This window comes from Montipora foliosa, chromosome 6 (assembly GCF_036669935.1).
Source record: "Montipora foliosa isolate CH-2021 chromosome 6, ASM3666993v2, whole genome shotgun sequence".
NCBI classification, from domain to species: Eukaryota; Metazoa; Cnidaria; class Anthozoa; order Scleractinia; family Acroporidae; genus Montipora; species Montipora foliosa.
Genome location: NC_090874.1, coordinates 5,272,960 through 5,283,019, shown reverse-complemented (window position 1 = coordinate 5,283,019; position 10,060 = coordinate 5,272,960). Strand labels below are relative to the sequence as shown.

General features: G+C 39.5%; 1 protein-coding gene across 2 annotated transcripts in view; it reads left to right on the top strand.

The window, feature by feature from the left end:
- LOC138008573 (ras-related and estrogen-regulated growth inhibitor-like) overlaps positions 1 to 9,336 on the top strand; it is a 10,224-nt gene extending 888 nt beyond the window's left edge. The window contains exons 1-5 of one of the 2 annotated variants that reach the window (XM_068855897.1): positions 2,918 to 2,987; positions 3,187 to 3,317; positions 5,097 to 5,153; positions 6,374 to 6,447; positions 7,040 to 9,336. In XM_068855897.1, the coding sequence (XP_068711998.1) occupies positions 3,218 to 3,317; positions 5,097 to 5,153; positions 6,374 to 6,447; positions 7,040 to 7,483 (675 nt within the window). In that variant the 5' untranslated portion in view covers positions 2,918 to 2,987; positions 3,187 to 3,217 and the 3' untranslated portion in view covers positions 7,484 to 9,336. Of the gene's footprint in view, positions 1 to 2,917; positions 2,988 to 3,186; positions 3,318 to 5,096; positions 5,154 to 6,373; positions 6,448 to 7,039 lie in introns of those variants that run through there. The other variant, XM_068855896.1, reaches the window with a different exon arrangement.
- The last annotated feature ends 724 nt before the right edge of the window (positions 9,337 to 10,060 follow it).

The following is a 10,060-nucleotide window of genomic DNA, read 5'->3' as shown; positions in this document are numbered from 1 at the left end:
CAACAGGGGGGGGGGGAAAGAAAAGTCAAAAGTTCTCAAACTAAAGACCCTGAAATCATACAAAGGCACTGATGCCATCCGGATATCAGGCGTCGTGTTACTGTCGTCGTTTTTTTTTACAGTTTTGATGCACGCAGCTTTTATTATTATATAATGAGTTCAAGTTTGTGGCGCATGCTGGAATTCAGCAAAGTCATTCTGTACGTTGTCAGAAGCAATAATTACCACTGAACTCAACAAAGACCGCCCGTGGGCATGATGGATTTCGATCCATTTTTTTTCGGGAGAAGTTTGCTTCGATTTTCTCCGAACGACGCATAGTTAGTGGCTAAGGTCTAGTCGGACTGAACTGGGCTGCCAGAGCGCTCTTCAATCCTCGTGTGACTCAGGAAAGTGCTCTTTTCTTCCGTGTTCTTCGTCGAGTGCTTTAGCAAATCCTACCAGCGCCTGCCTTGCAATATAATGGCATAGACTCAAGCATGTCACGGCATGACTCACGGAAGACGATTAGCCAGACCCCCGTGAAGTTGAAAACTGTTTCTATCAAATGTATTGCAAATAAAGCACCAGAAAAGAACCAATGCGTTCTTGAAAAAGCCATTCAGCACCCTTAAGGTGATTCCTCAGAAATTAAAGTTCCCGATGAATTTTTTTAAAACTTTCCCTGAATGTTCTCTACCAAGCACTGTTTCGAAAAAAGCAATAAAAATGATAGGTCACCATTCTCGCTTAAGAGATATGATGGGCCAATCTTACCCAATTTATGCTTGTACTCGTGCTATTTAGGCACATTATTCATCGGTCCACGTTACATTTTGCGGTAGCTCGATAGGTAGTTTATAAAAGTAATACTCGGAAAAAAACTTAACAGGTAGAAAATGTCGAGCATATAGAACAATATTATATAAAATTTGTGGAAACATAACACTATTTGAAACGACGTGGACGTAAAGCGTTCGTAGAGTCGTTATTTTTGCGGTCATAATTTGCATCACAGAGTAACGGGTTCCAACATGCTTTCGCCTAGATCTTTTTTTGCTTCCGATAAATTTTTTTAGTTTTCTTTTAAATTAAGGGGCACAATATGCACACTATTATTATGCAATAAAAAATACAGGTCACCATGCTCGTTTAAAAGAAAATGAGCATTTATTTCGCTATCGAGCTTAGCTTGAGGGAAATTTCTTTCGCTGTGTACGTGCACGCGCTAATTTGCGCGCGCTAATGACGCAAAAATCGTGCGCAGTAGGGATGCGCAATGCAATACTGAGGAATCACATACTCAGTGCATTGTTGACTTGGTGACCTGTTTCGTGACGTCACAATATCTAGGGGCAATGATGTTCAATATCACAGAGTCAACGATAATGTACAGTTCACTAGTCTCTGTGAAAAGATTATATCCGTGTCCGAAACAGATAAAAACAATATTTAAGTAAGGCAGCATGAAAAGAAAAAGGAAGTCACGTGACCTAAAATACTTTTCAACCGGGGATTACAGTCAATCATTCCGGACAGGTTCTTGTAGAGGACGACCAAGCAATATCAGCAGCAATGAATTTGATGTTTACTTTATGTCATCTGAGCGCCCTATTTTCAGTTTTCTATCGCAAAAGGAAACACTTCCAGTTAGTCACGTGACCATAATGACGTAGCCTTAATAGGACTAAAATACTAAGGTCGTCGAGATATATTGGACTGCCAAGTGTAAAGAGTTGGAGCTAGCAAATCGTAAAAATTTTATGACGGTTTTTCAATTTTATGCAAATAATTAGGCTTAGGGTGCTTGAGAATGAAGGAGTCGCTAATTAAATTGATAACAGCTCTTAGTAGGATCAGCGGTTTTTGAATGAATCCCGCGTTGCTCGTCCTCTTCGGTTGATAACACACAAACAAAAATAATTATAAACGGTAGATTGACCTGGGCTTTATCTCACTCTATTAAACTATTAAACTATTTAGAAAGCCCACATATCTTATTCGACAGTACTTCAATAAGGAGAGTAGATACCGAGATGTTTTTATATCGATGGTTCCGTTAATATTGAAACTCGTGCCATACTTAATGATCATGAAGTAACTTAAAAATCTATCTTCAGAACAGATTTTTCTACCAGTTGCTCTCTTCATACACAAACTTCTTAAGGCCCGCTTAAATGGTTTCAACATTTGACCAACATTAGTTAAACAAAAGTTGAACGGGTCTTGGGGAAATTTTGGACGCAAAAACGAAATTGTGCGGAGGCCGTTCAACGGTTCCAACATTGCGCCAACAAAAGAACCAACACTTTCGCGAAATTTTATTGCGAGGAACTAAGAACTAGAAACCAGTCTCTCTCGTCCAGATAAACTACGCCATGTTGATGTGAGCATGCGTTTGTTCTACAGATGTTGAACGGATTCAACACCCTTCAACATTTTCGAGAACAAAGAAAAAGATGAATCGAAGTTGAATGAAAAGTTTAAACTGATTTGCTTTCAACATTTTTTACGCTTTCAACGATGTTGAACGACCTGTTCAAAGGCACCGAACATTTGGTACAACAAAGTGTTGCATTACATGTTGAAGCAAAGTTGTAACGGTTCATAGACAAAGGGATGGATCTTCATCATAAAATTTCCCTCAAGTCTCATTGTATAAGAGGTGACAGTGACTGTCTTTGCCCCTACTCGGGTATGGCTTTTAATTTTGTGATTTTCGCAAAAAAAAAGGTGTTGCTCTGGACACACTTTACTTACAAACAAAGCCACAACTATTTTCGTAAAATATTTTAAAGCCAGTTGAGTCACGTGTCCCAACTTAATTCCCTTCGTTGTCAATCAACAATGCATCACCCAACAATGATTTACTGAAACCTGTTTGTCCCGTATTCAAAATATCTTGCGCATCAAGTGTACATTGCGGCAGTTCACAGTTGCCTCCCAAGACAAAAGATCACATCCACGAAAAGTCAGTTTAAAACTCAAATCTTTCACAAAGTACAGCTGTAAGTACTAATTAGTGTTAATTAATTAAGTGTGAATGAATAATCATTTTGATTACATTTATTACGCTATTTCAGGTTTAAAAAGGGCCTAAAAATTTTACCTTGAATCCACACTATATCACTTAATTTTAAAGTTTGTTTTAATACCTTAATCGAATTAATGGATGCGCATTTTAAAATGCTTCATCATCGTTTTCAGTGTGATTCATTTACCATAAACTCAAGATATCATGCGACGAAAACGATCCTGTGCTTACGACCAAGGACAACAAAACAAAATCATCAATGTGCGAGCTGTGATCACTGGACTGGACGGCGTAGGAAAATCAGGTAAGTTCGTTTCTACTTGCCGGCCAAAAGCGAAAAAAACGCGGTGGAATGCAGACTCTGCCTCGACCTCTTTACTCATCTCGTGACTGTGGAATCATTAAAAATCCACGTATCAATTTGAATATGGCTGCACGTAAAGTTCGATGTGCTTTTCTCTCTTGGGAGACCGTGAAAAACACGTGACTTCGATATCGAATTTGATTACCTTGTGCAGAGTAGTGCAAAGAAACGTAAAGCGGAAAACATTAGTGGACAGCTTTCATTTGAATGAACATTTTGAAGGATTCCATTTCACAGACTCGAAAATTAGTGAGGAAAATCTCAGTGACTCGTTGCCATGAAAAACACTGTAGCGTTCAATTTGCAAGGTCACGTTTTTTCATTTGAAGATTTCATGTTTTGTTTCGTGAAACGTTAAAAGCATCAAAAGGTGACCGATAACTTTTCTATGTTTGATCTTCAACAGGTCAAAATTCCTGCTATCAAATTCTAAGATATCGCTCTTCCCCGGGTATGATTTCAGTAAAACTTTTTACATGAAATACAAGGAATTTCACCTGCAACAGTTGTCAGTATGAATAATTCTGAGGGGAAACTGCAACTAAGACTTTCGTCCGCTTGAATAATCCACTTCATTTGGTGATCATTTTGTGGCTCAAGCCTAAAACAGAGTATTTTGGGAAGGTCATTAACTTGAAGAGTGTTTTAAGGCTTTCAACAGACCTATGAAATTAGAGAAATAAATTCCTCTGTTTTTATCTCTTTTTTGAGTGCTTTTCACAATTCCCAGACTGTTTGTTAAAAGCACAAACGGTAAAAAGGTATCGTCAAGGTTATCTGCAGCTGGTGAGTCAGCCAGGCGCATTCAAAACCGCTCGGTATACGCTAACAGGAAACCAACTTCGGCAAACTTTTAGCGATGGTTTCTAGATACCGGTTATGGCATCAGATTGTCGGATAAGTGAATCAACCACAATAGACAATTAATTCAAGGGTGTGATCAAGAGGATAACTGTGGAGATGGAGATAAGAACATCGATCTCTTAAGGTTAAAGGCCTCTCTTCAAAAACTCAAGCGTGCAAAGATAGCGTATTACCTCTTTGCAATCTCCAATTGGTTAGTTCTAAAAAACTCTCCATTGTATCGAAAAGAAAAATCTTAATACCTCAGACTCGTGAAAAAATAAGCCATAGTAGACAGATGCTGAAAGAACGAAACAAAAAAATCACTCAGAGAGGAAAGGAAAAAGCAGTGGAAAGAGCATTTCGATTATGGGGTCGAAAAATCCGACTGGGGGTCGAAACAAATCGATTAGGGGTTAAACAAATCGATTAAGAAAACCACTTCAGTTAGGAGTGTCTTACTCCAAAAGATTAACAAGCTTTGAACTGAAATAGCATTCAAAATTAATGATTACTACTCTAGATCTAATTTAACTCTATGAATTCTAAACGGCGGAAATATACACGAAATTGTATGCTTCTTTAATGCACACTAATGTAGGTATAATTGATTAATTAATTTTGTATACCGTGCGCTGAATGCTTTGTCCGTCTTTGAATGCCAAAGTTATTACAGGAATTACTGATAAATTATGTGTTTATTTCTTTATTTTATCAATTTGCTAACAAAGGTAGGCGATTGCACAATAGAACAATACATCCCCTACAAAGCGTTGAAAAAGATGTCTAGTTACTTGTCTCGAAGATTGGCAGTTCGGCAAGCAAAGTTCACATGCGGATAAAACTTTATTTATTTATATTATTTTATTGTCCCAGCTTTAACCGTGCGATTTTTGACTCGACGATTCATTGGAGAATATGATGAAAATCTAGGTAAGTTATCTCAATTATTACTTTTAATGGTGTTCTTTGAAAAAGCATGTCGTTGTATAATAAGAGAGCCTTGCGACTTCAGTCTCATTTCAAGATATGCCGCCTAGGGATGGTCAGTTATTACATAGTTCAATCCCAAAATATCCAAGTTAACCGACCGATAAAATATCACTGACTCAGATATTCTGCAACGGAATTTTGGTGCAGCCTTTTCTTGAGGAAGATAAATGAACAGAATAAACGATATTTCGTTCTCAGTTGATGCTTGTTCGATGCGAGACTCTTCTCCAGACCGGGAATGAATATTAAAATCTAGAAATAACACATAGGTATATAATGGTCTAGGTGAGCGGGTTGCTTCAATTACAAAGTTTGAACAATCGTTTAACATGACTGTGCATAAGTGAGATATAGGGATGTCCTCGTTGTCTGGGCATTGGCACCAAGGTAATATGTCTGCGGTTTAGCTTCTTGAAAAGGCGGTTTGGCCCGTCAGCATCCACACACTGTTTTTTTAAGCTTATACCAAGTAATATAGTGGACCGTTACAGTCAAACCAAGTGAAGCGTACCCCTCAAGATTGCATTAATGAACTGATTATTTGAAACTTGAACCCGCTAGTCGTTTCAAGAATGCAATAATGAATTGATTATTCGAATATTGAACTCGCTCGTTCGATCCAAGAATACGGCTAACGGGTTCCGTTTCCGAAAAATCGATTCAGTATTGCATTCTAGAAAAGACTAGTAGGTTTGAAACCTACTAGTCGCAACAGTGAATTGATTTTTCGAAATCGGAAGCCGTTAGCGAATTTAGCCGTATTCTTGGATTGAGCGAGCGAGTTCAATATTCGAATAATCAATTCGTTATTGCATTCTTGAAACGACTAGCGGGTTCAAGTTTCAAATAATCACTTCATTAATGCAATCTTAAGGGGTACGCTTCACTTGGTTTGACTGTAAATGAAAAAAATTGACGGCAAAAGAAATCGTTTTTCTCTTGAAATGATTGCATAAAATCTTGCATTTCGAGTATTTAGCACAAGAACTTTAGAAATGTGAAGAAAACGAGAAGTGAGTTTTGATCGCAGTAGCACTTTTTAAAAAGGTTAAGACGGGTTCCTTAAGCTGTAAAAACTTCAATGCCAAATAAGGAAATAGGCATTCGCCTTTCGCATCTTTTTCCAGTTGGCTTAATAAAGACATTTTTTTTAATCCCAGAGATGACGTATAGACATCACATGACCCTTGAGGGAAAATATGTTACCCTGGACATTATGGATACCGCGGGAAAGGTCAGTAAACGACGCGCGATTAGGAACTGCTGTGCTTCATAGCTTTCGCATTCTAGGAGAGGTTAGCGTGCAGGGGTCGAACCAATGGTGTTACATTATACGAGAAGGTAAAGGACTCAAATTCCTTTGCTAAAGAGTAACCCAGGCTTGAAATCTGGAGGGTTTAAAAACCAATAGAAATTCTAGTAACGGAATTGGTAAAAATGACTTGAACATGAACTGTCCAAGAAGACCACTATGAGGTCCCATGTTTTATGAGTCAAAAAATGAATGAGTCAATGAGTCATCAGTCATGAGTCAATGAGCCTCACAGTCAATATAGCAATAATTTATTGATTCAGCCTAAGCCCTCGTTTCAGTGATTATGCCTAAGCACTCTCTGAAATTTTAGCTTTCATTTTATGGTTTGGTTGACTGCACTAACTCTTTGGCTCATAAATAGTGTACACTCGACCACTATATGTTTGTGTTCAATTCATTCTCTCAATCGAGACCGCGATCAAAGCTTTTTGCTTTTTCACTCAAGTCAATGGAAGCGTGAATTTAAGCCCAGTCAAATAGATATGAAAACAATTTTTCTTTGCCTCGGCAGAACACAGAGAAGAAGTTGGAGACGTTGACTTCCTTTGGCGACCTTTTCTTCATTCTCTATTCTATCACTGACCGATTTTCATTCATGGAAGCAAAACGCTTGGGACGACACATCAAGAATGCTAGAAACAATCAGTGCACTCTTATTTTGGTAGGAACCAAGACGGATTTAGGACACCACAGAAAAATTAGTGACAATGAAGGAGTCCAACTTGCAAAAGAGTTGGGCTCAGAATTCTGTCAGATTTCGATCGCCGAGGGTTACGTTGAGACGAATTCTCTCCTTTACGACTCTTTGAGATTGCACCTAAACAACAAAAACATTGAAAGGAGCGAGACTAAAACCCCAGAGCACGAAAATAGTGATAAAGACAAATCAGGTCCCTTGTCATGGATGAAAGAAGGATTTAAAGGAATATATACAAGACGAAAATCAATCGCTTAGTGAGGGAAAGATCAAAGGGAGGGAAAGATTACGTGACAGGGGTGAGGATTACGTTATGATGAGATAAGATTGCGTTACGTGTCGAAAGAACGAACGTTTGTCAGAAGTATGGGCTGCTGCGTTGTTGAAAAGGAAGGATGCATTTTAGAGATTTTATGCTTCAGCTAACAGAATAGGTACTGCATGTTACCTAGGGTGGACGGACCATTACAATTGTAAATAGTCATCATCGTCACTCCATCATCATCAACTTCATTTACGTGTCTGGTACTACTAGTTGACTATCTATATCCCTGAAGGGTGCCTACTAACAGGGGACACCTAAATTCGATGATACTAACAAATGTAGAGTTACATTGAGTGGCATGTATTAAGGTTCTAATATATTAAATTTTCATTCAATACTAAACCGGCTGAGTGATATACATTGACTTTGTTGTAATTTAACTTCTCGGTCAAGTAAAAAAGGTACTGACGCACATAATATTTATGAGTACAAACATCTGATAAAGTAGTTGAACGCCTCAAGTGTTACATAATCAAAACATTGAGGAAGAAGTAATTCTTTTTTAAAAACACCCCCTTCGAACAAAAAATAATGGGCTTATACACCACCTTGTCTCACAAATCACGGCGAAAATGCGTTTTTCTTTGTCCAACATCGCCGCTATTGACGAAGACACAACTTTCTGCTGAGCATTTATTTCTAGACACTAACAATGTTTGCCCCCTGGCTTTCCTAGAATCCTTTACGCATAACGTAGTTTTTGATTACTGGCAAATCGTTCATTGGCCAGCTATCAAAGCAAATGCGTGAATATATATTATTGTACATAATGATGTTTCCGTTTTGTTTTGTCTCTTTCGTGTGGTTGTTGTTTCTCGAATGCCCCTACATTGTTAGAATATGCTTTGGGAAAGAAATAACTAACGTGAAATTCACTGTTTCTGACCAACCTCGTTCCCAGGGCTTTTCGTCGCCGAGAGTGGGACGGGCGCCCGTCCCACTCTTGGCGGTTAAAAGCCTAGGGAACCAGGTTGGGTTTCTGACGCCATCTTGGTTGGGGGCCAAACAAGAGCCAAACACGGCTTAAATTACAGTGAACGTATGAAATTTTGGCCGAATTCAAACCTGGTATAACTCCGCTGCAAAAAGGCAGATTTCATAATAACTAGTAGTAATCATAGATTAATGAACTGCGTCCGATTGCCCAGAAATATTCAGGGAAAGTGGACTTGTGGGGTGCTTTCAGACAGTGCGCGGAGAAAACTTGAATCCCCTTAGTGTAAAAAGCAGCTGAGTTGACAAATCACCACTCGGCATCGTTGCCGGCCCGAATTGCCGCACAGGGCGAATACACCACCACGCAGCATTCTGCAACCTCGTCCCCAGGGCGCTTTTCCCTGGCTTTGGGTGCCAGGGAAAAGCGCCCTGGGGACGAGGTTGAGCATTCTGATGTTCTGATAAGCAGCTTTAGTCATATTTACAAGTGATACTTCGAATAAAGCAGCGAAGAAAACGACTCATCCTCGGTGTAAAAACATTTGGAACTCACGGATGATGTAACACAAAGGACAACAAAAGAGCAAAATGACATCAAACAATAACGTATCCCTACCACGAGCTAACAAAACAAAGCACAAGTTTCACAGGTTTTTACACCGATGAAAACCCGAAATTTTGGGCATTCGGGCATTGCGATACGAACCCGATGTCGAGGCATGACAAATTCACAATCACATCAGATCGAGGTGATGTGCCTGTCGGCCAGCCAGTCCACAAATTTTGCTATGATAAATAAATTTTAAGTGTGATCGGTTTTTTTTTACTTCCACCATAGGCAGCCCAAGTTCGCGTCACTAGAGAGCGTGTAATAATTGATTACTAGTGGAAGATGACCTTTGAGTAAAAGCGGTGTTGCGTTACAGGCAGCCGTTGAGAATTTAAACGCGTTGTAAGCCCTTGTATGGGAAATAAAATACCGAAGATTATGAAGCCTAAAAAACGCTCAATTTAACCTTCATTCAATAAAATGAATAAAAATGACTTACCTCTGGTGTATTTTTGTGCCTTTTGGAGCTTGTTTTACCGTTTCGGGAATTCCGTGTTTTCAATGTTCTAAGACGAAGTCAAGGCTGCACACTACGATTCCGACCGTTGTCAGCTCAGAGGCGGTTTGCGACTCGAAAATCCATCCCTGCCGCGATTTTTTCACGCAAAGCTGAAGCCACATCATTTGCGAACCTCGGTGAATGTTTCGTCGTCAAAAATCCCCACGCACTTGGCTGGAAATGAGCATTTTCTGCTTCCGATTACACGATAGCTGATGAAGGTGTCACCGCTGGTGACACTGTATCACGACACGGAGCTTGGATCCGAGGTCAAATCAACTCCACCCGACGAGGTACAGTCATTTCATGTACAACACTTACCCCATCCCCACAGCGGCTTCTCGAAGAGCTCCATCCTTACGAGAAGCCGCTGTGGGGATGTGTGTGCAGCCTTGACTTCGTCTTAGAACATTGAAAACACGGAATTCCCGAAACGGTAAAACAAGCTCCAAAAGGCACAAAAAT